Here is a 27,757-nt window from a genome sequence, read left to right on the forward strand (position 1 = left end):
AAGCGGACCACTTCCTCAGAACGGGCCAATAGGAAGGCGGCGGCGCGGCGGCGGGGCGGGGCAGCGCGGGCGGCGCAGTCACATGACGGTGCGCGGCGCTGTGGGGTGTTGCTGGTGGGGGCGGCTTGTGGTGGCGGCGCGACCATGGTGAGGGGCCGCGGGTGGTGGGGGCTGCGCCGGGCCGCGCCGCGCCGCGGCGGGGGGGGGGGGGGATGGCGGGTGCTGTGGGGTGCGGCCCGCGGGAGCCGGCACTGGTCTCGTCGCTGTTCTGTGTGCAGGTGGGAGCGGTCCGGCCCGCTCTTGCTGGTGGCTGAGGGGCAGGCCCAGCCGCTCGGGGCTGGCCTGGCCCGGGGGGCTCCTGCTCGCTGCCGCTCGAGAGCGCCGTCGGCGGCCGCTCTCGGTCGGCCGTGGGGGTGGGCCTGGGTGGGTGGTGGGGCTGGAGCCGGGCCCGGAGGCCGCCGCCCGGCCCGGCCCGGCCCGGGTGGGGCTGAGGTGAGGGTTGGGCCCGTTGTGTCCGCGGTAACGGTTCGCGCTGTGGTGAACGTTGCCCGTCGTCGCGGCGGGTCAGTGCAAGGCACTGCTTTACCGGATTCGACCGAGTTTGTTTGTAGGGGCACGGGCGAAGTGGGTGTTTTTATTGGGGAACTACTGCTGCACTTACAGTCAGAGTTTAAGTGTATTTTAACCCGAGGTTATGTCATTTCTAGTGCTGTCCGTTTGTGTTCTTGTTGTTCACATTGCAGCCTGCTGTTCAGTTATTCCTGATCCTCCCGGACTGCTGTTTCAGCCTTTCCTAGTGAACCTTCTTTCTCTTCCTGTAGAAAAGCTTGTTTTGCATTGGTGGGTCCAGCTCGATAGAGCTGTTCTGGAACAAATGTTGGTGTTTATTAAAGAGGCAAACCTGAAACTTCAGCATGGAAAGAGCTCTTATTAAGAAATGCTTTTCTATTTTACGATAACTATAAGGGGACAATCAAATTTCCTAGTAAAACTGAAAAGTCTACTTGCTTAGCATGTCTTCTGTGGTATTTAATAATAAAATTTTAAGCAGCATTTGCTATAACTATCATGGCATGTTAATTGGCCAAAGTGTGCAATATAAACAGTGCTAACAGTATGTAGACACTGAGGCAAAAACTAACTGAATGCTTTATAAAGCAGGGATTGCATAGGTCTTAGGCTTTTGGCACAGACTTTCTTTTTAAGGTTATATGCATGTTGGTGTCAGTTTAATACTATATCCTCTAGAGGTGTGTGTGGGGACAAAACCTGGAATGTTACTTGAAAAATGAATGGCATTAATTGGGTGATGAGAAATGCTAAATCTACTTAGATAGCAGTCTCTGTCCCCCACGTAAATACTTTGTGGTAGTCTTTAACTCAAGAATGACACAACTTTCCTCTGCTTGTCGCTTCCATGGGAACTGGCCTGAGACTTCTCTAGTCTCATGTCCTCTTTCTAAGAATAGCTGATATCAGGTGATTCAGAAAAAATAAATTTATAGGTGTTAAACATGGGATAATCCTTTCTACCAAATCAGGCCCCACTGCTATCTTCTATGGCCGAGCTTGGTTTAAACCTTGAAGCTGAGTGTTTAAGTACCTTTAATGAGATTGACTTTAAGAGGGCTCTGGCTGTTCTTGATCATTTTCTGAACAAAAAGTCCAGCCTCTTGATTCTTGTTAATGTCTTGTGGCAGTAAGTACCAGTTTAAACGTGTGAAAAATGTTTTCTTCTCTCTGGTTCATCTTTGAGCTCCTATACAGTGCAATACAATAGAAGTTCTGGAGTTGCCTTCAGTATTGCAGAGTAATGCTTCCTATGTGGCATAAAATGCTTATGCTTTTTTTGTTAATTCAAAGCAGCAAAATGACTCTTACAGCAATGCATTGTGTGCACCGAGGCTTCATCTGTAGGCTGGCAGTTGTCCTGATCAGCTTCTGTAGCTATTTTCTATCTTGGGTAGCATTTGTTTTCAGTGTCTCAAGGGTGACTGGTTGGTAGGTAGTCCTACTTGAGTCCAGCTAGGAGGAGGCAGAAAAGCCTTCTTCAGTAAATCTCTTTCATTGTGGTACTAAATGCAAGCATGTGAGCAAGCAGAAGGAGAAGTCATGTGTGGAATAGGCTGCAAGCGCATCAGTTAACTAAAGTACTTAATCATTTGGAAGTTAGATGAAAAGGCACTTTAGAGTGGAACAGAAACAAAACCTTCTGCTTTGTATTATTTATACTCTGCATCCAGCTTAAGATACCTGTATCACCAGAATACAAGCAATTTGGTAGGCTCTACAAGTTTGCCTTGAACTCTGCTGTATTTCAATTCTATGTAATTCTTTCTCATGAGTACTGTAAGTTACCAGATTTTTAAGAGGAACACTTCTTAAGTAGTCAACATATTGACCCAAAATAATAATAATAATCTCCATAGTGAGCTAAGTGTCAAGTATGAAACTAAGTATGTATCTTACGAAGTCTTCCCATGGAGCTGAGTGTTAGAAAACAAGCAAATTGTACACAATGGGTTTAATGTTCACTTTGTATGTTCAAGAATAGTTGCTGTTATGATGATAGGCATTGTCCAGAATAATGTTTGCTGCTGCAATAATACACTTTTCTAATGATCATCTGCAGGATAACTTGTATTACCCACTCTGATCAGCCAGGCAGTAGACTTCTTCCAAGCTAGTTTGGAGTTTTAAAAAAAGTTATTGATTTCCAAGGCAATTTACAGTTCACTAGCTTTTATTTAAAAAAAAAAAACAAAACCCAAAAAACAAAGAAACAAAAAACCCACACCAAAGGTCTGCTCTCCTCACCCCCCTGCCAAATTCAGCTTCTGCATGTTGTGATTTCCATAACTTGCATGTGGTAACTTATGATTGTCCTGTCTTTAAAGCTAGAAAAAGGCTATGGTCTCTTGTACAGAAACTGATAGGGCAGCTGAAAGAGGCAGTGCTCTGTTCATTCCCCACTGCTCGCTTGCTTCCTTGTGGCTTCAGAGGAAAAAAGGTTAGGGAACAAGTAAAGCAGAAAACTCTGTCCATGTCAACTCTCCTTTTTCTTCAACATTTGCAGCGTATCTAATAGGGGTAAGGCTCAGGCACTTCTAAAATCTGAATGGCTGCCTAACTGCTATAAATCACTTATCTTGTGTTCATGCAGGAGTTTATACCTTATTGTACTTGATGATAAGGCAGTACATTCTGTGCCTTGATTATGGAGTATTGTTGCTTTTCTCCAGTGCCAAAGTATCTTCTACTTCAAAAGCTTATGTTCAAGATTCTTGTTTTGTAGATTGGTGTAGGACTGCACAGCACAGTTACATTTTTTGGATGAAATAACACTTGAAAATACCATCTTGTGTTATTAGGTTCCTAATTTGAAGTGGAAGATACAGAGCATAAACAGCTTTATCCAACATTATATCTGACAGAAGAACTGGTTTCTACCAGTTCTGTTTGTTGTTGGTAGGCTTTTGCTGTGTGTTTTTACTTCAGTTGCTTTTTGCTACAGCTTCCTCAAACTTCAGGTGTATGTATCAGGATATGTGTATCTTGATGTGATCTTGTGTATCACTTGATGATAACCATGTTATGTGTGAAAACCTCTGTAGTTCTGAAGCTGAAAGCAGCTTGCTTTCTGAAGTGGGAAGAAAAGGGTAAGCTAATAAATATTCAGACTTTGAAAACTGAAAAGTAAGAAAGAGTTGGAACTTGTTAAGTGGTGCTGCTTCTAAGATGTTTTCCCTTCATGTGGAGGTAAAGTTGCTACAAACACCTTAGGTTGTTTCTGTTATATGCTTGTGATGGTCAGTGGTAGGTTATCTCACTACCTGTGTGACTAAAATGCTGAGATGTCTTTAGACGTGAAGTGTAGTACCCTTGTAGCAAAGACATCTTTGTTCAGACCAATCACCTTTTCAGTCTCCAAATCAGAACATATATGAATGTAATTTTGCTCTTCATCTTGAAGAGATATAGAAGAGAAAATGTTAATCTCATGTGGTAACATGGAAATGCTGCTGTCAGTGAATTCAGTCAGGTACTTATCACAGTCCCAGTGTTGAATACAGTGTGGCACCTTGCTGCTTAAATTTAGAGCAGAAATGGACATACTGTCAGTGTCTCAATGCAAACAGAATTTGATGTAAAGCTCACTCTGATTCATTATAAATGGGAAAGCTAGGTCAGACAGAGTAAGGCTCCGAAACTCCATTATTTCCTCAGCTGTGGGTAAAAGACAGTGGTTAAAGTTGTATAAGAGAGTGTATACCTTCAATTTGATATTTCTGAGATAATTATTGTTATCATGTAAAGCATCCTCTCAAGCTTGTGGTAGCCGTTTTGCTTTAACCACTGTTTTTCACACCAAAAGTGAGGAAACTGATGCATGTGCACTCCGCCAACCACTTCTCTGGGCTGCAGCAAATATGTTTCAATAAATGCTTTAACTTGGTGTTGCTGTCAAAAGGCCGCCTTCTCACAGCCTTATTTGCAGTGTTTTATGTGGTTGTAGGGTGAATTATGCATATGGTAAACTGTTAATCAGCTGGGCTAGTCTTCTAGCTTATTTGATGCTTTACAGCCTAAACAGCTCTCCCAGCACTATGTGGCCTTGTGAACAACTGGAGGTGGAGGAGCAGGACTGGTAGCCCTGTAAGCTTAATGCCCATTAGGAGAAGGGGAGTTAGGAAGTTGTGGTTAGTGTTAACATTACTGCACTGTTTCTAGCTGTGCTTTAATATAGAGATCTGATGTGGTTAGAGCATATGGCATTCAGCTCAGTAGCGATGTATCTTCTCTAAAGCACCAGTACGTGTTCAGGGCACTGTAGAGTGTGACAAATGTTCTGGCATAAACATAATTCAGCAAGTCTGTTACGTGATGTTTTGATATTGATTGTTGTACTCTCATCCCAGCACTGTCATTTTCTGTTCCTTGAAAGTCTGATCTGTCACGGAATAAATAAAGCTTAGCAATTACAGCAAAGTTCTGCTGGCAGAATGTACTTGCTTCACAGTTGGCGGTTTTCTAAGAGTTTGTAGCTATTGAATTGCCTGGGAAATAGGGCTGTCTAGCCATGGATACTACTTTTGCCTTATTGCTTAAATTGCTTAAATGCACTTTATGTGATTAATTATAGAGAACACTTTGTAAGAGGTGCAATCACTAATTAGCAGAGGTGTTTTTTTCAGTTGAGTAAATAGACTTGTTAATTAGTTATTGTGCATGGTTTGACTATTACTGAGACGCACTAAGTTATAGTAGTGTTGGTTGGAAGGAACCTTTATCTCATATACCTTGCTTGAAGCAGGATTATCACCAATGTTAGATCAGATGAGCCTTGCTTTTGTCTAGCTGGGTGATTGAAAACCTTCAAGGGCACAGTTTCACCACCTATTTGGGTGTGATCAAGGCAAGAACAGTATTGCATGGCACTGTCTTGTTTTCTGTGTATGGAAAAGGATAGTGGGGAGAACAGGGGAGATACTGTCTGAGACGTTTACTAGGGAGATTCCAATTGCAGAACAAGAGCCCAGTTAAACATGGGAGAAAACAGGGATCTGCCAAGGCTGCAAAGCTCTATAACCATTAAGTTGCTATTAAACTAAAACCTCTGTATTTTAATGAAGACCTCAATTTTAGTATCAGTTCTCAAAAGATACTTATGGGGGGACTTCAAGCGTGGGCTGTGTGGGAGGAGTTGGTACTGAAGATAATGTTTCTAAGAGCATTAGGATGATGATGTAATTCATGGCCTGCTAGCTTGTTACTGAGATTTAGTTAAAAAGAGGAGACCAGGAGTCTTCTGAACACAGTGAATGAGAGGAACAAGTATAAATAGTTTGAGAATTTACTGATGCTGCAGGCTCGGAGAACCTGCTGTGTGAATCACTGTGTAGGTAGTATTTGTCAGGACTAGAGAAGATGTAATTGGGACACAACATCAGTGCTTTTATCTCTGTCAATATTTCAGAGGGGCCATCTGAAAACAAACTGCAAGACTGGAGAGGCTGGGAAGCTCTAATGAGATGTTGAAGATTGGGCCTAAACAGTAGGTGTAAGGTGTTACGAGAAAGGCTGACTGCAGGTGCAGAGAGCATTAGGGGTTCTGATTTAAGTAAATTTGGACATTTTAGAGGATAATTCAGGATGCTCATAGAAACTAATCTCATCAATCTGGGAGAGGGCAGGGAGCAGCTGCAGTAGGAAGAGGCCTATTATAGCTGGGTTGAGGGGGGCATCTTAAAGCTGTAAGCAATGGATTTAATTAATAAGAAAATGCATTATGATACTTAAGTGAAAAATGTTGAAAGTTTAAGTTGAAGGCCTGGAGTGTGCCTCTTTGAGGAGAGGTAAGAGGAGGAGGGTCACTGCGACAAGTAGGGGACATGAAGAGTTGTTGCTTCTCTTCAGTTTTCTATTGGCTTCTGCAAGTTGCTTCTACCTTCCAGAAAGCACTAACTGTACTTTATCCTTTGCTGATCTGAAACTTGTCCTTGATAGAGTTGTGTGGCTTAGGTAGCAGTTAATTAAGAACTTGTGAATACAGGAAAGCATCTGTACAGTTGCAGTGTGTGCAGTCTGGGCATTGCTTTGAAGCACTGTGGAAAGAATTAACGATGCTCCCTCTCAGCATAGTGATGTCTGCATTTTCTTGAAGCTTTTTCTAGCCAGATACTTGCACTGGATTCTTGACCTCTAAATGTTAGAAGGGAAAAGTTGACTCTGTTCAGTCTCCATGGCTTTGTGCTCCAAGAAACAATGGTGCTCACAGGTAACCTGTTTCCTCCCTGCCCTCAGGTGTTTGCAGAGTACTGTGAACTTTCTCCCTTACATATCACACAGCAATTTCTGACAACTCTTGTGTGGTCACACTGCAGTGTCACTTGCACTGTGTTCTAAACTACAGGAACCCAGTTTCAGTCAAGTCATAAACAGCTTCATAAAAATAATTGATTTTCTTTTTTTTTCTTCCAGCCAACAACACAACAATCTCCTCAGGATGAACAGGAAAAACTCCTGGATGAAGCCATTCAGGCTGTGAAAGTACAGTCTTTCCAGATGAAGAGATGCTTGGTAGGAATGTGGCTTTAAAATGCAATGAAGCTTCTTGTCTGCTAGGAATAAAACAGTAAATCAATACTAATCTCTAATGCTGTGAGGAAAATTAACCCTTTGTGCCTCTTTCTGGCAGAGGCTTTGTGAATGAGGCAGCTACTCAATGGGAGTCAGCCTTGAGTATTCTTTGAAATGTGTCTTTCTGATTTTGCTCCAGTATCTGACAAGATGAATTATAATTTGTGCTTGCATTTAAGTAAATGTAAACTGAGAATAAGCTTGCCATTTGCCGTCAGAAGGTTATTGTGCAAATTCATTTTATATGGAACTGTATGATGAAAAACTATTCTTGTTTGTGTTCAACGTACTGTTGGTTTTTCCATGTAGTTTTTTCCTGGCGGGAACCACAGACTGAGGCTAATAGTGAATTACCTGCTGCATAGGATAGATTTTATAGTGATTAACTGTAGTTTGATGCATGAATTCTTCTGTGGCTGCAAAACACCATTGGCTAGGGTTGTGCCGAGATCTTTATCTTGAAATTGTAGCCAATGCAGGCAGATGATACTTAGCTTTCTTGGGTTTGAGAAGCCTCTTTTTATTTGGAGAAACTACTTAAAGTTGCAATGAAAACTTAACTATTCCCCTATATTTTCTTGTGGTTAGCTGAGCTAACTTTGCAGCCAAGTGACAGTAGCAAGAAAGGTAACACCTCTTCCACTTCTGTACTCTGTGGAATGCTTTTGAAATCTTTGAAGCAGCTGAGCTTTTCAGTGCTATCTGCAACTGAGTGACAATATACTAAGTGGATCACACTAGCAATTCCTTCTGTTCTCCCCAGAAACTTAATGTTGTTGCATAGGATGAGTTGAACAAGTATGTATATGTGGTAGATTAGAAGTTTGTCTTGTATCCTGTGATGCCAGGTGATTGTATGCATCATAAGTTATGCAGCCTAATAAACTGGGACTTCCAGTAAGGTGTTGTTCTTGGGTGAAAAATAAGGGAAGAGGAATCTAATTCTAACAGTGGTCTGCTGTCAGTGTGTATCTTTGGTTTGCTAGAGGTTTCTTCATGAGATCTGAGCAAAACAACAGACCAGACTGGGAGGGAGGACGTCTGTTCTGTTTTGCTTGCTGCATAGAATCTGAGTGCTGGATGGAGATTTCTGCATAAGCAAGAGTTTATTTTAGTTTTTTGTACCGTTAGTATTACAATTTATTACTGTAGTTCTGCCTTCAGATATATCTTCTTATCACCTTCAGGTATAATGTTCCACTTAATTAGGATGGGCAACATAGTACAAGCTAGATAATAAATCACTTGATTTAATTAGAATTATCACTCTCCTGATGTTTACTTAATCTTCGCATGCTTCTTAAAAAAGCTAAAAGTGTATCTTTCTAAAATGCTGCAGTTGCCTACTATTCTCACAGGCTATTCTCTCTTTCTTGCTCTAAAGGACAAAAACAAGCTCATGGATGCTCTGAAACATGCTTCCAACATGCTTGGTGAGCTGCGGACTTCCATGTTATCTCCAAAGAGCTATTATGAGCTCTGTATCCTTTGAAGAGGAAATGAATAGTTGAAACGGTGAATTTGGAATGAAATGTTCATCTGCTTTTTTTGGTACAATGTCATCTTGTAGGTCTCAGATATTTACTAGTACTTTTCTCCTCAGCATTTAGTTACCTGGGTATATTGTAGGAGAATATACACTTATGTGTATACTATGTATATGTAAGTGAACTGTGTAAGTTCATCTTTTCCCTTTGGTGTAAAGCAGGTATTTAATGGTTTTCATATCTTTCTTTGGGAGGTCTTAGGAGTCTAGTTCTATAAAAATATCAGCTCTGTCAAACAACTCTGCTTGCAGTATGCTACCCCAAAATTGTAAAACGACTTATTTTTTGCCCTTTGTTATTATCTTAGCTTCTAACCATAAGTCAGTGCCTTGATGTATTTACTTGTGCATACTGTGGTATCTGAAGAAGGGGAGCCTTTTTCATGAGACTAGGGAATAGAATGTGAATATATTCAAATATGACTTTCTCCATGTGTGAATGATATTCTTCTGTGACACATAGTATGCCTTTACTTCAGATACTCCGTTCAATCACGTTTATTTGCTTACTATTTTGATTTAGTTTTTTTCCCTTTTTCTAATATGCTAAAAATGATGATTGAAGGCTTGGGGTTAATTTTGCACATTTATCCCAATAGTGATTATTGTTTCCGAAGTACTACCTACTTGGGCATGATGGTATTTCATTCCTCCTTGGTGTGAATGAACAAATTACTATGTAAATCTGTTGCAGACATTCTAACTTAAAATCCTTAACTGTGAGAAAAAGACATGGCAATTTCTGATGAGCTACACTACTTAGAAGTCTACCTGACAGATGAATTTGCCAAAGGAAGGAAAGTGGCAGACCTTTATGAGCTAGTACAGTATGCTGGAAATATTATTCCAAGACTGTAAGTGTGTATATAAGTGATTGGTTTTTTAAACAGGTGAATAGTGGTCAGACTCTGGGTTCAGATAATAATTGATTCTGCATTCTTGCTTGACAACAAGAATTCAGTTTGCAATGATGAATAGTATTCCTGCAAATCTTGAGTGGATTGCTATGAAACTTCTGAAATTTAAGCCAAAAGTGCAGCTGCAGATCAGTTCCTCTTGCCATTGCACATGACCAAGATGGAAGCACTTTGATCTTGGAATAAAGTTGTCTTTTGGGTAAAGAGCCGGTCAGTGGAATATTAACCAAGTACCATGTTCTGATCAGTGAGATTGACTATACATTTTTTAACTTTTTCTGTTACCTGTTAATGAACTTGCACCTGAGGACCTAGGTCTTAGATCCTAACATGTAGTAAATGCTTTGTAGTAATCTGTTTCTTTGGAGAGTAAGAAGTGTGAGAAGGAAGCTGAACATTTCTGTAACTTAATTCTTAAAGACTTTGTGTTTCTGAATATCGTTGCTTTTTGGCTATGTGATAGCATGCTAGAGATGGTAATGGAAGACTTATATGTGACCAGTGGGCTGGAGTAGATCTAGATATTCAGATTTAGGACTCATTTTGCTTGGTACTGCAGTTTTTCATTCCTGACCTTATGCTTATGCCAGAAAGGGTATTTGGAGACACCAGGCTGCATCCTCATGCAATTTCTGGAGTTTGGCTAATGGCTACCACAATGTCTTTACCCCTCTGCATAATCATTTGAGCCGTCTTCCTGCCTACTTGATGTAGGCTCTAGTTCTCCCTGATGAACCCTTCTGGTGCTTTCTTGGAGTTTCTGTGCACATCCATGCCTGAGGCAGAGAAGTGTGCAGAGAGAGTTGAGGCCTCTAAACTGAATATGTGAAGGTTCTGAGCATTTAATGTGTTTTCTCTTAAGCTGAAGGGGAATGCAAGTATACTGGAGCAGCAGTTCTTTGCATCTTGCATGTTCCTTCTACCTGTTGCTTACTATAGAGATGCTGTCCTGCTAGACTACGGTGTAAAAGAGGCTTAATTGCTTCACCGTAATAGATTACTTACCTATATATGCTAGAGCTGTTTCCCAGCTTAATGAGGTGCTGGAAGGATAGACAAGCTAGTCTGGGAGTATTCAGGACTTTCTGCATGCTAAGCATTCACACATTCAATGTATGAAGCATTGTAACGAGGTCAAATGGCTGTTCTGACTTGCTGTGCTCTATAACAGAGGAGAGTAGGAGTTGGAAGCCGACTAAATAGCCAAAATTATGGGACCTAGATGATATTTTATTGTTTTTTGTGCTTTGGTAATACTGCCAGGGTGGAAGAAAGTAACTGTTGCCTTTAAGTGTGGTGATACTACTGTACAATTTATTGTTTGAATCTGTGCCTTTTGCAGGTATCTCCTGATAACAGTAGGTGTTGTCTATGTCAAGTCATTTCCACAGTCCAGGAAAGATATTTTGAAAGACCTGGTGGAGATGTGCCGTGGAGTACAGCATCCTCTTAGAGGCCTCTTTCTTAGAAACTATCTCCTGCAGTGTACCAGGAATATCTTACCAGATGAAGGCGAGCAAGCAGAGTAAGAAAGATTGGCTATAACTTTAAAAAATTACTGGTTTAACAGAACATATTTAAATTTTCTGTATGACTTTCTTCAGGTTTGGGAGAAGTAGATATGTTAGAACTCCATAGACTTGACAAGGTGTTTTGTTCTGGAAGGGAATTCTTAACGACTAAGGTTTCTCATAAGTGAGGTTATGAACCTTTCTTATGAACTCAGATATCCCACCACACACTTCCCTGCCCTCCTACCTTCTTAAAAGTTGGATGTTCATCAGTGGATGGAAGGATGAATACCTCTGACAAGCTTTTCCTGTTCCTAACCTGTTCTCAATTGCAGTGAGGAAACCACTGGAGACATCAGTGATTCGATGGATTTTGTGCTGCTGAACTTTGCCGAGATGAACAAACTTTGGGTGCGAATGCAACACCAGGGCCATAGTCGGGACAGAGAGAAAAGGGAACGAGAAAGACAGGAACTGAGAATCCTAGTAGGAACAAACCTGGTTCGCCTCAGTCAGTTGGAAGGTGTTAATGTAGAGCGATATAAGCAGGTGAGATGTCTGTCCATCCTTTCTGACTTCTGTTATTCTTTTCCAGATGAAACCATTTTAGACTTCGAGATGAGCATCTTGAAGTATTACAGCTATGCTAAAAGTTCAGTGATCCTGGTGCTTCTCGAACTCTTCACATGAGAAAAAGTTCTGAGTGCTGATGAAGCTGTATAATGTGTTGTGAGGCTAAGGACATGACTCATGCATTTTTTCTATAAGCTTGTCTGTAATGTTGACAAGAAATTTTTAAAACTTTCCTTCCATAGAATAATGAGTTGGTTTATGGGATTTGTGCACTTACAGCATTCTGGGATAGACTTTACAAGTTAAATGAAGCTATGCTTCCCAAAGCATTCACGAGAACTGTTATTGTATGAAATGATAGTCAAGCAAATATACTATTTAGAAGTCTGTCCCTTGTAACTTCTTCCATGTAGCTGCTGAAACCAAACCAGTTTTGAGTGGTACTGCTGGGACGCTAGTAGTGGTATGTGCCAGCAAAGCTTGGAGCACTGACTTACTAAAAAGCTTGCAGGTTGTATAATATATGAAAGGGACAGATGTCTGAGACCAGTAGAATTTTTTTCTCTGAAGGATGGAACTGCTGGAAGCTGGGACTTTTGATCAGAAAGCCTTTATGTAAAGAATAAGCTGAGGAATGTTAGAAATATTGCTCTGCTTGGATTCAATGTATATGTGTGAGTATAAACTCAGAAAGTAATTGTAAAATCACTGCACGACTTTTTTTTTCCCTATTCCAGATTGTTCTGCCTGGAATATTGGAGCAAGTTGTAAACTGTAGAGATGCTTTAGCTCAGGAGTACCTCATGGAGTGCATCATACAGGTGAGCTGCTTAAATTCAGTTGCACTGATAGGACACAGGGACACTTACTCCTATACTTTTAGTCAGATTCAAGTTACTTTCACCTCTTCCTTGTGAACTGGAAAACTTCATCACTGGGACTCTTACATAGTGGCTTGTCCCATATTTTTTACCAGGTAGGCAGAGCAGAGATGAATCCATTTTGTGCTCCTTCTGTTGCAGAAGCTTGTAAGCATCTGAGCAGCAGTGCCCGCAGTATGAATTGTAATAGATAGCTGGGCCCTCAAGTTACCCATTTGTCTTTCATCTCTTGCTTCACACATATACCCCATCAAGGTCAGCTTGGGGAACCCTAAAGCATTCGTAGGCCAGACCATATTTACTATGTGGCTGTCTGCTTTAGAATTACTTTGTTGCATTTTACTGCTGTGTAACAATGGGCAAATTCAGTTTATAACTTGATGACTATTGATCTAAAACTTCAGGTTTTCCCAGATGAATTTCACCTCCAAACCTTGAACCCATTTCTCAGAGCCTGTGCTGAGCTGCACCAAAATGTGAATGTGAAAAATATAATTATTGCTTTAATTGACAGGTGAGTGACCAAGGGGGTGGAAATTGGCTCAAAATTAAGTTTGTGTTGTGCACAAGCGGATGATAGTTCTTCTAGTATTTGAAAGCTTTCCATTTTTGATATCACTTAATTTCACTGTTTCTGTATGTTTCTATCAGCTGTAATTAAGGCTGTGAAGACTATTATTTCTATAACTTCTGCTCTCTGGACTCTGCTTTTATAGCTTCCAATGAAACCTGCTTTGAGAACTGATTAAAGCTTGTAAACAGATTAAGTCAGGAAACAACCCATTTAGTATTGATCAGTTTCATGTTTCTGAACTGAAGTGGCAGCTGTGTTCTGCTTAGCCACGTCAGTCATAGGTACCTCTTTGAAAACTTGAAGATCCTAATGGCTAAATTGTATATCAAGGATACTTTACCTTGTGATTTTGATCAGAGAATGCCTCTTCAGAAGAGAGCTAGCAGGAAATGGAACTACCTTTTTAATTCTTAGTTTACCACTAGCTTCCAGCCTCTTCTCCCAAAAGTGTGTTTTTCCTGTGGAAGTACTGCTTAAAAGCACTTGCACTGAATTCAGATATGGGGGAGAAATAGCAACTGAAGTTCTGATTTGTATCCTGAAAGGAGACAGCACAGATTATCAGTGAGTACCTGCACTTTCTTGCTGCAGAAAGCAGTAAGCCTCAAAAGCCTTGTCCTTGCACACAAATGTATACCTCTGTATATCTGGTCTGTGTACCAATGTATGGACTTCAGTTACCATAGGGATCTTGAGTCCTCCTGGTGTTCAGCAATGAGTAGGGTTGTTGTGGCTTTTTTACTTTATCTTTGCTAATGCCTGGAGATGGAGCATGTATATTAAGCATAACTGGTAGGATCTTGAATTTTTTACTTAACAAATACATAGTTCTTCTCCAGGTTACATCAGATGTATTTCTTCAGGACTTTGGTATTATTGGAATATTTTGCAATATTTGTGCATTTGGCAGAGAAGCAGCTCTGCTTTCATCCAGAGATGTTCAGAAAGTTTCCTACACTTTCCTGCCATGGCTGAGATTTTTCATAATTTTGTTAGCTTTTAAAATAAATCAAAGCAAACACCCAAAATCCCAAGAAGCATTGACTGTAACAGTCTAATTTCTGAGACTGTCTTGAGACTACTTTCAACAGAGGTCACAGGATCTTTTGCTAAGTTCTTACATTAGTGTGTAGCGATGTAATTCTTGCAAGAAGGCTTCCCTCCTGTAGCTTTTGCTGTCATGTCTACTTAGAGGACTTAAACAGCTTTGATATTACCTCCACAGTAAGTTTTCTATTCTTACAGTTGCTTACTGTTGTAGGCAACTGACTAGCAGTGTACCTGCTGTCCTCCTAGACTTAAACACTACTGTGTTTTGTTGGGCTGCTAATAGTGTCTTCCAGAGCAGTGTCATTTGTCTATAGGACAAGGGTAGAAAGGTAGCAGTGTGAAGATTATCTTTGTACTTGTGCTTTTGACTGTAACGTTACTGCAAATGTTGGAGGATGTGGGTGGATCTGTTCTTGGAATCCATGCATGTAGGGAAGAAGTTGCTATTGTGTTTGGATTGGAGTTGTTAGGAGCAATTGTTAATGTGTTTTGGTATTGTGTAGTTAAGATGTGAATCTGCCCCATACAGGTAGTGCCTGTTGGCATTTCTTATCTTTATTTCAGCTGGCATAGGATAATTGAAACTGAACACAGTGACTGCTGAGGAAGCTTGTGAAGCTTTAGTCCCTAATCCCATGAGGCTTTCCTGTTAAAGGAATCTTTCTGTAAATAGTCTTGCTGCTTAGGGATCTTTCTTGCCTTACTAAATCATTCATAGCTTTTAATTATGCTGCCATCTGCCTGTAACTTGATCATACTTTGTAGCATGCTGGCCTTACTCTCTAAGCTGTTGCCAAGAAAAGCAGCCTTGTCCCTTTGAGAGAAGGCAGTGATTGTTCCTGGCTTTAGACAGTCTGCTTGTTACTACCCTAATGAAATATAAGACTATTTCAGTGTCTCTTTTTTCCTGGCAGTGAAGTGTTTTGACACCTCAACCTTTTCTTACCTGCCTCTTTGTTTCAGACCCCAAATTCATTCAGAATCAAAGTTGAGAAATCCTGTAAAAAATAATATTAAAATTTTTGATTGGGTGCCTTTTCCTAAATATTGTTGTAGGTCTTTCTCTAATTCAGAATAGAATAATCCCTTAACAATTAGAAAACAAATACAGCAATGCTGAGCTTTTTAAGATGCAGCTTTAGTAAGGTGCTAGCTTTCCTATAGTGATTCTTCTTATCTTGTATCTGATATCTGCAGAAATGGTGGTTGGTGTGACTTTGTCCTGTTACAGGTAGAGATAGCTCTACAACGTATTTTGGATGCTTACTGGATAGCAAACTCTTGCTTTGTTTTTTTTCCCAAAAAAGTATTCTTCTCCACTTTAAATTTACTTTGTATTTTGCTCTTTGCAAACAGTGGAAGTCCCAAAGATGTTGGTCTGTCTTTGGAGATGAAGCATAGTAAAGTCAGCATATTTCTTCTGTTTTTTTTTCTGGAGACTGTTTTGTGGAGAATGCTACTGGATGTCTAACTTCAGTAATATCACTGAATGGTTGCAGGATATTTGCTCTTCCGTCAGCCTATTCTATACCTCTTACTCTGCTGGAAAAAACAGAACACTTGCTGCTAGCTGAAGAACATGGATTATGAAATGTCCTTCTTGCTCTTTCTTCATCTTGACATGTCTGTTGGCACTCTTTTCCAGGACTGATATTTACCATGCTCAGTTGCTCTTAAGGCTTCTGACTTCCATTTATTTCCTTTTTGCTTGTAATAGAGCTTGAGAATATACCTAAAGGACTTGCTTTTTTTTCTGCCAGTATCTCTTTCTGGCCTGTATCTGAGGAGTGGAAAAACTGCTGACCAAACTGCTTTCCTTTATCTGTTACCAGGTTAGCTTTATTTGCACATCGTGAAGATGGACCTGGTATCCCAGCAGACATCAAACTCTTTGACATCTTCTCACAGCAGGTTGCTACTGTTATACAGGTATGCTGGATATTCTTGCATGCAGTTTTAGGGGGGTTTTTTTGCGAAGTTATGTGTGTTTTTATCAACTCGGTGCTGTGTTAAATTTCAGTCTCGCCAGGACATGCCCTCAGAGGATGTGGTATCTTTGCAAGTTTCTCTCATTAACTTGGCTATGAAATGCTACCCAGACCGTGTTGACTATGTTGATAAGGTGTTGGAGACAACTGTGGAAATATTCAATAAACTTAATCTGGAACAGTAAGTAAATGTCTCTTACATTCTTTCTGGAGTGGCAATTAATACTATAAAATCTTGACTTCACATTTGGCAAGATAGCAGAGACATATGCTTTGTATGTGTTAAGATTACTGCTTTTGGGCCAAGCTATAGAGGATCATGATAAACTACTAACCAGGACTTGCTCACCTGTGCATAAATCCTACTGCACAGCTGTACAGCTACACAGTGTGTATGCCAAGCTGTGTAGTTGTTAACTATTCATCCCTTACAGCACTCGAGTTCTCTTGCCGAATTTGCAGTCACAGTCTCTGCTTCTGCTAACAGCAACTTAAAACGTGTGGTTTCTGCTGTACATTCTAAAGGGCAAGATATGACTTGGTTTGATACTTTATTTCCTCTCTCCCTAGCAGCAAGTTGTTTAGATGTTGTGGTATACATCAGAATTGGCGCTGAGGCAGATTTTAAATCTGTCTACATGTGTGAACTATTGATTAATTGTGTTTTTTGCATGTATTTTCTTTTAGTATTGCAACAAGCAGTGCTGTTTCAAAGGAGCTGACTAGACTTTTGAAAATCCCTGTTGATACTTACAACAATATCCTGACAGTTCTGAAACTAAAACATTTTCACCCACTCTTTGAATACTTTGATTATGAGTCCAGGAAGAGCATGAGTTGTTACGTCCTTAGCAATGTATTGGATTATAACACAGAAATTGTGTCCCAAGAACAGGTATGACATAAGTTAACTTGAACTTCTAGGTATTTAAACTTGAAAATGCGTACTAAATGATTTCATGCAGGGCATGCTTTGTTTCCTGGCTTTCATGTCCCTGCATGCCCCCACCTCCCCACCTTAGTAGCACAGGCTTTGTCCCACTTGATAATTTTCACCCATGTTCTTTAAATATCTCGTCTTTTGCACATCTTGGCTAACCTCATCCTAGAGACTACTTCTGTTAGGTTTGAACAGAGACCCTTTAAAACTACACCTATTGCCTAAAGAAGCACTGGATAGTACTTTGGGAATCTGAATTTCCTCTGTCCCAGTTGTGTTAAGAGGGAGCCTTCTTCAGGGAATAAGACAAATATGTCCTAAAGCGTCATGAACTAGTAGACTTTCCTAGTGCTTTGTCAGCACTGTGAATAGCTGTAAAAATGTTCTTAGTTGCTGTTGACTTATGCTTATAGACTACTCCAGTTTAAATAGAGCTTATATTGCCTTTAACAGGTTGATGCTATCATGAATTTGGTATCAACGCTGATCCAGGATCAACCAGATCAGCCTGCTGAAGATCCTGACCCTGAAGACTTTGCTGATGAGCAGAGTCTTGTCGGAAGATTTATTCATCTTTTGCGTTCAGATGACCCTGACCAACAGTATCTGGTATGGCGGTTGGTGCTTCTGAATGCTTGTGCTCTCTGAACTGTCAGTTCTTGCATTATTTACTGTACAAGAATTTAGTGGAGCTGGGGCATAGCTGCTCTGGCACTAACAACTCAGTAGAAAACATTATGTATGACACCTTTAATGGTAGTATGAAATTTTGTTTGGAAAAAGCAGGCAAGAACTTAAAAGCATTTGTGGATTTAAACTTTGCGTCTCATGAGGTAGCAGTCTGGATGCACTATATTAGTTTGTGATAACTCTTAATTGATGTTCTGACAACTTCATATAACCATCTAAAAAGCAGCAAGCTAAATTTGGAGCACTGTGCCATGTGCATTCTCTTGGTATCAAAATACACAAAAAAAGCTCAGAAAATGCAGCTAATGTTTCACCTCAAGGATTTTAATTAGTGTAAGTATATGGTCTTCATATAGCGTCTAGTATACCACTGCTTAGGGGTTACAAATGTTTTTCCTCTCTGCTTGGTCCATCCTTAATAGCAGATTTGATAGGGGCCTTGGAACTTACATGTCATGTTACTCATAACAGTGTGAGTTGATCCATCAAAGCTTTATGTAGTGCTCTGATGTTAATCTGCTATTTCTGGCTTTAGTTTATTTCAAGCTTAAATGATCTCCCTATATTGAGAAGTGTGCATTGGGGCAGAGGGATGGGGATATTCTGTCTGTGCAAAATCCATTGGAGAAGCTGGCAGAAGATGTGCTGAAGTTGGATGCTGTTACTGATTGCAGCAGTTAGTTAGCTCTAGTCAGAGCTTAGGCCTGAGTAGGGACTACTATGAAGTTACAGTTAGCATGCATGGAATACAGTTGGCAGACTCTCTTTTAAAGTTGCAACAACATCATACTGTATAAACAGTGAGAATAGACCAACATAATCCAGTAGAAGCTATGCATAACATTACTGGCATTTACTTAGCTGGGGTTTAAAATACCGTGTAAAAAATTCTTGCTTGAAATGTAGAGCTTTGCTGCAACTTCTATAATGGGGAGTAGCTTTAAGGCCTGCACAAAGATTGGAGACAGTTGTGTTATAGAACCTGCTTTTCATTGACTGCATTATTTCTGAATATCACTGGAGTAAAGCAGGAAGGTCAGCCAGGTCCTCATTAATTTCAAGAACTATATGGGTTAATTACAGCTAGCAAGTACCATATTCATACAGGAAAAGCTAAGATACTACTACTTTTTTTTTTTTGCTGATGGAGAACAAAGCTTCACTGAAAGGGATGCTGGTACTAAGGGAGTTGATGTATTTTTACCCAAAAGACTTTGCATAGCTAGAGATGTTGAAGCTGTTTTTGCAAAGCCTGTGAATATCAGGCTCTCTTTTCTCCTCTAGCAATGCTTAGCTTTAATCAGACTGACCACTTTACATGCCATTGTAGGACATGTCAAGTTACCTTTTGGATAGAATTCTGTAAGCTACTTTACACTTCTTAGTAAAAATGCTTAATAGCTTCTTGATGAGCATCACAAATGCTTGTATCCAATTTTCCTACATTAGAGGAACAGTGGGGAAAAAATCCAAGACACTGGGATTTTCACAGCTCTTTGACAGCATCTCACTTTAAATGATGCATTCTGTATGGAAGAGAGCTGAAATGCAAATTCAAACACATTAGTACATTACAAGCCAAAGTGGCTAATACAGTGTATAATGGGTGATGACAGATTACTATTTATTCATGTTACTTACATGAGTTCTAGATGTAACCTAAAAATATATGTAGGGTTGGACCCTGAACTTCACATCTTGTGCTTGTTTCAGAGTGGTAATGGGACTGCTATGACCAGAAAGCAAGGTAATACCCAGCTGTAGTAACTAAATGTCTGTCTTCTGACACTTTTGAACTCTGCTCTCCAGTAGAAATTTTCTGAAATTTGGTTTCAGAAGTTCTAGTGTAAAATATGGCATGTCTTGAGTTTTGTCCCCTTTGAAGTGGAGTCAGGTTATCAGAAACAACAAATGTAATTGTTTAGCTTGCTTGGAATGGGTTATATTAATTTCTGATACCTGGAGTTCTATGTTCCTGAGAATTCTGGTTATGAGAATACATGACTAACTACATCAATAAATACAAATGATCCCAAAAGATGAGGAAGGGGAGAAGCTAACAGTAAAAACAAGTAGAGCTCCTTAGTCCCTCTCCACAGGTTTAGAACAAGGGTGATAGGCAGAAAAGTATCACATCCATATTGTCTCTGCAGCTTCTGCTCAAAACAGAGAAAGGCAATAAAAAAAGCTGTCACTAATGAACATGGTGAAAAACTAAAACCAGGGGAAAACAGCAAAATTTGTAGGTGTGACTACCAGAATGTGGCACTGTAGTCTTTCTCTGAGTATGAAAAGGCTTACTGACTTATGTATTTAGTTTCATGAAACTTGGTTTCTTTTTTTACTTTCTTACAGGCTTTTTATAGCTTCTATTTTGTTGAGGACAGAACATATGCAATATCATTATTAAATGCAAGCTCAGGCAACTTCCATCTCACCGCACAATCCAAAATGTATCTGCAGTTAATATAGTAAAAGTGTTGCCTGACACGTATTAAGCAGCTGTAGGAAATGTTTAGGCGGATACCACATAAAAAGCTACATGTCTTCCTGATGTTCTTGTTCCATAGAGTGCAGATTAAGTTATAGATGCAAATAACACGCCTCTTTCAAGAATTCTCTAAGGTTACAGTGCTTCTGTTCTAGATCCTAAACACCGCCCGGAAACACTTTGGTGCAGGTGGGAACCAACGTATTCGTTTCACACTGCCACCGTTGGTTTTTGCTGCATACCAGCTGGCTTTTCGCTACAAAGAGAACTCCAAAGTGGTAAGTTGACCTCTAGGTAACTCTTGCGTACTTGCGTCTTTCTGGCATGCTTAAAAGTGCATTTTGTCTGGCTACAGTATGCTGAGACTTGATACAGAATGCTAGGGTTTTTCTGCTTGAGGCAAATTTTTTATTTGAGGTGCGAATGTTTTCTAATTTAAGGAGGATTTTTATCAATTCATATTAAATTACCTCAGCACTTGAGGAATGGTGAAGCAGAAATTGGCTAGTTGTGTCTACTTATGAAGGTAACTTCATGTGTTTCTACATGAAGACCAGAGATCTAAACCACTGCAAGTGATGGCATGAAACTGATTTAAATCTGGGTATTGAAAGTCATCAACTTCTAAATTTGTAACTATACTGTTTTAATGTTTCTAAAAGCAAGTGCTGCTTTGTAGGTTAACTTAAACAGTAGTTGCTAAAGTGCACACTGAAACAATCACTGATCCATTTTAGCCCTTTAAAAGCTTTCTGATTGAGAGAGTTAGCTTAAATATGTGTTTTCCCTTATTGTAGGGGATATATTGTGGGGAAATAAAAATGCTGTTTATTAAAAACACTCCTCAATGAGTGTTTTAAAACTCTCTCCCTTCTGATTGGTGCTCCAGACTGAATAGAATTTTTCTCCACTTACATAATTAGGCTTTTGCTCCATTATGTTCTAAGCATAGCTGTGGTAACTGCAATTCAGTGTAGACTTCTGAGGAAGATTTCTATGACCTGATAGGAAATATGGATGTGAACTTTTTGTAAATGGAGGAAATAGATTATGAAGACCCACTGAGGTCAATACAGTACTGTGAGGGCACTCACTACTACTTCAGTAAATAAGTGGCTGGAGAGGCATGCAGAGGACAACGGACTGGAGCACTCTACAGATCTTACTACAATTTAGATTCTCTTTTCCTTATAGCTTTGACTTGTTTCACTTCTCTAGGATGACAAATGGGAAAAGAAGTGCCAGAAGATCTTCTCGTTTGCTCATCAGACCATCAGTGCTCTGATCAAAGCAGAACTGGCAGAGCTGCCTCTCCGTCTCTTCCTACAAGGAGCACTAGCTGCAGGAGAGATTGGCTTTGAGAATCATGAAACTGTGGCCTATGAATTCATGTCCCAGGTGAGTGTCCCAATTATTACAGTCACTGTCCTGTGCTACCTTAAATTGGGCTTGGGTAGGTTTCCTGAACACTGAGCCATCCAGTGTGATTAAAACATCTGAAACGATTGACAGCTAATGGTACTAGCTAGAAACTCCTCATCTTCATTCTTGCTTCCCAGGCTGCTGTGGAATTAAGCTCCATTCCTACTGATTTGAATACTCAGTCTGCCAACATGTGGTATGTTGCAGTGCCACCTCCTACTTGCATAGTTGGTTCACTGGAGGAGTGTAGCTTTCTCAACAAAATGCTCCTTTGCTATCTCCCAGCTCCTGTTACCTAGCTGGTGTTGCCCTGACCACAAGCACTCTTTGGAAGTTCTCTAAAATTTGCAGTATTCACAAGTGCTGTGCTGGGCTTTGCTAATTAAAATCCTTGTATTGAAACCTATTATAAACAACTCTGAAAATTAAGCCTTACTTGTTGCAAAAACCTTCCCATCCTCCCCATCAGATTAAAAAACAGTGTAATGTTATTCACGTTGTAAGCTTTGTCCTAATCTTTTCTCTAATACTGCTACTAATGTATGTTCTTAAACTGAGTTGCTGATAACCTTAGCCTTTCCTCATTTGCCATTGTAGCACAATTCTGAAGATCAGCATGATAATTATGTACCTTCTATTAGAGATACGGTTCAAAATTTTTAGGTTTTTTCATCCACGTAGCAGCAGTGCAAATGCTGTTCTTACCTATTCTGTGGTCACTGACCTACCACTCAACTCTTGCTCTACTGTTTTGTGTGTTTCAAAGAACCAAATCCTCTTCAGAGTCTATTTCTGCTACTGAAGTTCCATATTTGAACAGATCTTTGAAATGAGGGAAAACTCAATCTTCAGATTATACGTAGGATCACATTTGTTTGCTTAAGTTGACTGCTTAAGTAAGAAGCATTTCTTGGAAGACTTATTTTCAGACTGGATTTAATTTGATTTTTGACACTCAGTGAAAGATCTTTTTTCTTGCCTGAAGCTTTTAACAAATGTGAAACTGGACACTTTCCTGCCATGTTGCTAGCAGGGTGATTTTTGGTTTTTTCTGATGTGTTCTAAAGCAGTGATTAAGTCTTGTGTTCTCCCTTGACTAGGCCTTCTCTCTGTATGAGGATGAAATCAGTGATTCAAAAGCACAGCTGGCTGCAATCACCTTGATAATTGGGACATTTGAGAGGATGAAGTGCTTCAGTGAGGAGAACCATGAGCCTTTGAGGACTCAGTGTGCACTGGCAGCCTCTAAGCTTCTTAAGAAGCCAGACCAGTGCCGGGCTGTGAGCACTTGTGCCCATTTGTTTTGGTCTGGCCGAAATACTGACAAGAATGGAGAGGAGGTAAGAACAAAGCGACAGCAGCATATCCCATCCTACCTCAGTAACATGGTTCTGCCTTTCTTCTAAAGGCACTTACTTCTAAAGTAGATACATCACTTAGTGATGTAGATTTAGTTGGAATGTATTCTAATATATGAAGTTTCAAAATTTCACTGCAATGTAAGCTGCATAAATACAAGAATGGAGCAAACTCAAATTTAAGGGTGGAAGTACCATGCAAGCTTTTGAGGGTCAACTAGTTTAAGACTGGCTGTCAAACTACAGTCTGCATTTTGCCTGTGTTTATTATAGTAGCTGTGTTTGCACATGAACTACTAAACTTCCAAATTAAAGATACAAGTTGTTAAAGGTAAAAACCAAAATAATTGAAAGAATAATTGTATGTTCTTCAAGGCTTGTCACAAGCTGTTGTCATTATCAAGAGCAGTGTTTGAAATATGTTCTTCAACATATGCATTAGTGTACATATTAAAGTTGAGTTCATTGATCTTATAATTGAAGGCTTTCAACAACTGTTCGTTACTGCTTGATTTAACAAAACTTAAAATTGGTGGCAGTCAGGCAAGGTAAGCTTTCAGTGAGAGCTTGTTCTGCACAGTTAGTGTAGTTTTATGTTCCTGAGGTAGACCATCAGGAAATGCCATATATATGCCAAGGGAGGAGATAGCGGAGCTCTCTAAGGTGGTTCTTGTAACTTGTTTTTCTCCTTCTAGCTTCATGGAGGAAAAAGAGTGATGGAATGCCTAAAGAAGGCTTTGAAGATAGCAAATCAGTGCATGGACCCTTCTCTGCAAGTCCAACTTTTCATAGAAATTCTGAATAGATATATCTATTTTTATGAAAAGGAAAATGAGGCGGTGAGTAGAAATACATCTCTTGCATCTTATTTAAAGAGCATTTCTGTAAGCTCTTCATTCACGCTTATACCCCAAATCATGTCTCTCCAGCTTGCTCTGTAGTCTCTCAAGAGACACAAGTTCTAGTAATAACAACAGAGTAGTCGGTTCTTGATACACTAGTAAAATTGTGGATACAACTTCATTTGTCTTACATGGAGAGAAAACACCAAACACTTGTAGTTTAGTTATCAACTTAAATATTGTGAGATTTGGATACCTGAAATATTTATTAGATCAAAACTTAGTAGGACTTAATCTTACTACTTTCTTATCTAACTTTAGAGATACCTAACTTGACATAGAATCATAGACTGGTTTGGGTTGGAAGGGACCTTAAAGATCCTCTAGTCCCAACCCCCCTGCCATGGGCAGTGACACCTTCCACTAGACCAGGCTGCTCAAAGCCCCGTCCAACCTGGCCTTGAACGCTGCCAGGGAGGAGGCAACCACAGCTGCTCTGGGCAACCTGTGCCAGTGTCTCACCACCCTCACAGAAAAGAATTTCTTCTTACATCTAAATCTGCCCTCTTTCAGGTTAAAACCATTGCCCCCCATCCTATCCCTGCACTCCCTGATCAAGAGTCCCTCCCCACCTTTCCTGTAGCCCACTCTAAATACTGGGAGGCCGCTCTAAGGTCTCCCTGGAGCCTTCTCCAGGCTGAGCAACCCCAACTCTCTCAGCCTGTCCTCACAGGGGAGGTGCTCCAGCCCCCTGATCATCTTTGTGGCCTCCTCTGGACCTGCTCCAACAGGTCCATGTCCTTCTGTTGGGGGCCCCAGAGCTGGACACAGCACTGCAGGTGGGGTCTGATGAGCGCAGAGTAGAGGGGGAGAATCCCCTCCCTCGACATGCTGGCCACACTTCTCTTGATGCAGCCCAGGACACGGTTGGCTTTCTGGGCTGTGAGCACACATTGCTGGGTCATAGTCAGTTTTCCATCCACTCATACCCCCAAGTCCTTCTCCACAGGGCAACTCTCAATCCACTCCTTGCCCAGCCTGTATTTGTGCTTGGGATTGCCCCGACTCATGTGCAGGACCTTGCACTTGGCCTTGTTGAACCCCATGAGGTTTGCACGGGGCCACCTCTCAGGCCTGTCCAGGTCCCTCTAGATGGCACATCCCTTCCCTCCAGCGTGTCGACTGCACCACACAGCTTGGTGTCGTTGACAAACTTGCTGAGGGTGCACTTGATCCCACTGTCCATGTCACCAACGAAGATGTTAAACAGCGCTGGTCCCAGCACCAACCCCTGAGGAACAGCACTCGTCACTGCTCTCCACATATGTACACAAGGGAAAGAAAATTCTTACAGCTGTTCAAGGTCACTGAGTGCACCACAACTGGTTGGTGTAAGCTTTTATTTAAAGAAATAGATACGACATCTTGTGTACCAGCTTAAATTCTACATCTGAAATGTGAGGTAGTTACCTCATACATTTTCTGTTAGCAGATAACTAGTAAACTTACCCAGTTTGAAAAAAGCTGGTTGGTCAAGTAGAGATCAACATCCCATGTGATGTCATCATTTGATCAAGAGCAGATGTTAATGAATACTCTCTAGTTCTGGGAGAATGTCTAAAGAGATTTCAGAGATTTGCTGACTCTCCAATAACTGAACTGGCTTCCTGCTATAGCAGTGCTCTAGTATAGGAGATGCTGTATCTGATGGAGATGAAAATAAAACTTTGAATTTCAAAGCATTTGGCAGATGTAAAAAGTAGTCTCTGGATACAGTGGTGGTCTGCAGTGCGTTTTGTGCTGTGGTGTTCTGGGTAGTGCTGGACTTGACACCATAGGCAGCAGTACCTTCCTAGGTACTTGGTCACTAAGAATAACTTTAAATCTGATATTACCATCCCAACTGACTTTTACAAGTCATGTTAGAGTGCTTAGACAATCTGATTATGTGCTTTATTTGTATTGTATTTGTATATAGCTTTTTAAATTTGTATTGAATCAGCTGGAGAGAAATGATGTGGTAAAAGTTACAAGCTATTGGGTTAATGACTTAAGAAATCCTTCACATTTGCTGGGATGGGGGGAATTTCCACAAAACTCTGAAATCAGAACAGTCCTATGAGGAGCCAGAGAAGGCAGTCTCCAACACTTTGCATACAGTCTTACCAATATTTCCAAGAACTGTCCAAATACCAATTGTTTAGAGACAAGTCTGCTAAAACTACTGTCTATGCACTTACATACAGGTCTTGTTGCTGACTTCTGTTTATGTTCTCTTGCAGGTGACAATTCAGGTTTTGAATCAGCTTATACAGAAGATAAGAGAAGATCTCCCAAACCTTGAGTCCACTGAAGAAACAGAACAAATTAACAAACACTTTCACAACACACTGGAGCACTTGCGTCTGAGGAGGGAATCACCAGAATCTGAGGGGCCAATTTATGAAGGTCTTGTTCTTTAGGAATATACCCACTGTACTTATTTCTTTTCATTTACATACCGTATGTTTTTTTTAAGATAGATTCATAGGTTGTGCCTTTCAGAAATGTCAAGTTAAGTTAGCATTCATGTGTTCAGTCTGGCACTTCAAACACTTGTGTCGAGTACTCTAACAAAATTGAAAGGTTGGACCAGCAACTACAGGCTTCATCAGTTAGCATGGCTGAAACTTTCTCTGAAATCCATGTGACATGGTAGGGCTCTTCCAGTTCTGATTTCTCTTCTGTCTGTTCACTGTTGCTTCTGTAGCACTAGAGTTCTAAGCTGGCAGTGACTGTCATCTGAAACTGTGTCTGATCCTTACAGAGCATCAGATTTTTGGGATTATTGTATGTCAGATTCTGCTTGTGCTTTTCTTTTAATGCAAGTTAAGACTAAGTGTAATATTTTTCCCTAAAAACTAGAATATATTAATGCATGTTCGGAGAGTTTTAAAGTACCATGTTCAAAACCAGAAGTTATATTTTGCATATTAAGGCTCTGTGACATTCAGTGAGGGCCAGTACTGTGCACAGGGCATATTTATCAAGATAATTTTGTTCCAAATAGTATAAAAATAGAGAAATTACAATCTATATAGATATGTATAACCTTCATTACTGTAAATTTAGGGGAAAATGCATTACACAAGTTTATTCAGTATCATGATTTTGCACCGGTGAAACAATAAAATTGCTATTAACACCTGTTGTTTCATGTCTCTTCAGAGCCCACTGTTGAACCCAATGCTAATGTTGAACCTTCTGATAAAAGCGAAAGAACTTCTATTTTGTAGGGACATAAAAATCAAGGCGTAGTTAACCTGGACAGGCTGGGAGGCTGCTAGCACTTCTAATGTGGAAGTTTGTAATTCGAAACCAGTATTTTTCTAGATGATGTCTGTTCACTTTTCCGAATGCTTTTAGGACATATCTTGAGAGAGTGAAGAATCCTACTGGATTCTAGGTGTGTGCTAGAGAGACAATTAAATTACAAAGCTGTAGGAAACTGAGCAGTAGAGCGATTGCCAATGGCAACTCCTGTGAAGACTGATCTAGTCTGTAGGTTAATGCCAGTTGCTGAAAGCTTCAAAACATCTGTGTTACCTTAACTGAATGTAATTTCTAAAGCCGATTGAACTTCCTTACTCCTTGAGTTGACCACTGTTGTGAAAATTGTCCCGGCTTGATGGGGTAGTGAATGAGACCTTGGTGAGTGTGTCCAATAATTTAGAGCTACCTGTTTTCTGAAAAAGGCGAATACAATCCTAGGAAACAAGGATTATGGAGTAGACAGCAATTAGATTATCCATTGATGTATGTCTGGTTTGGAAGGGAGGAGGAGTGGGGAGATAA

General features: G+C 40.3%; 1 protein-coding gene across 1 annotated transcript; it reads left to right on the top strand.

Moving 5' to 3' along the window:
- Positions 1 to 79: 79 nt before the first annotated feature.
- Positions 80 to 27,107, top strand: VPS35 (VPS35 retromer complex component). The gene is made up of 17 exons (XM_074881163.1): positions 80 to 147; positions 6,982 to 7,080; positions 8,525 to 8,621; positions 9,417 to 9,540; positions 10,946 to 11,128; positions 11,450 to 11,663; positions 12,425 to 12,508; positions 12,973 to 13,082; positions 16,025 to 16,121; positions 16,213 to 16,361; positions 16,868 to 17,075; positions 17,574 to 17,729; positions 20,457 to 20,579; positions 21,520 to 21,699; positions 22,824 to 23,063; positions 23,777 to 23,920; positions 26,206 to 27,107. Exons 1-17 carry the CDS (start codon positions 145 to 147, stop codon positions 26,383 to 26,385), a joined length of 2,391 nt encoding a protein of 796 aa, XP_074737264.1. The 5' UTR covers positions 80 to 144; the 3' UTR covers positions 26,386 to 27,107.
- Positions 27,108 to 27,757: the final 650 nt, after the last annotated feature.

The sequence above is a fragment of the Strix uralensis genome, chromosome 12 (genome assembly GCF_047716275.1).
Source record: "Strix uralensis isolate ZFMK-TIS-50842 chromosome 12, bStrUra1, whole genome shotgun sequence".
NCBI classification, from domain to species: Eukaryota; Metazoa; Chordata; class Aves; order Strigiformes; family Strigidae; genus Strix; species Strix uralensis.

Bases quoted from the DNA above. Each gene is read 5' to 3' on its own strand.
- VPS35 (XM_074881163.1), top strand. The intron at 7,081-8,524 runs GTAGGAATGTGG...CTTGCTCTAAAG, and splicing joins TCCAGATGAAGAGATGCTTG to GACAAAAACAAGCTCATGGA. The intron at 11,664-12,424 runs GTGAGATGTCTG...TCCCTATTCCAG, and splicing joins ATGTAGAGCGATATAAGCAG to ATTGTTCTGCCTGGAATATT.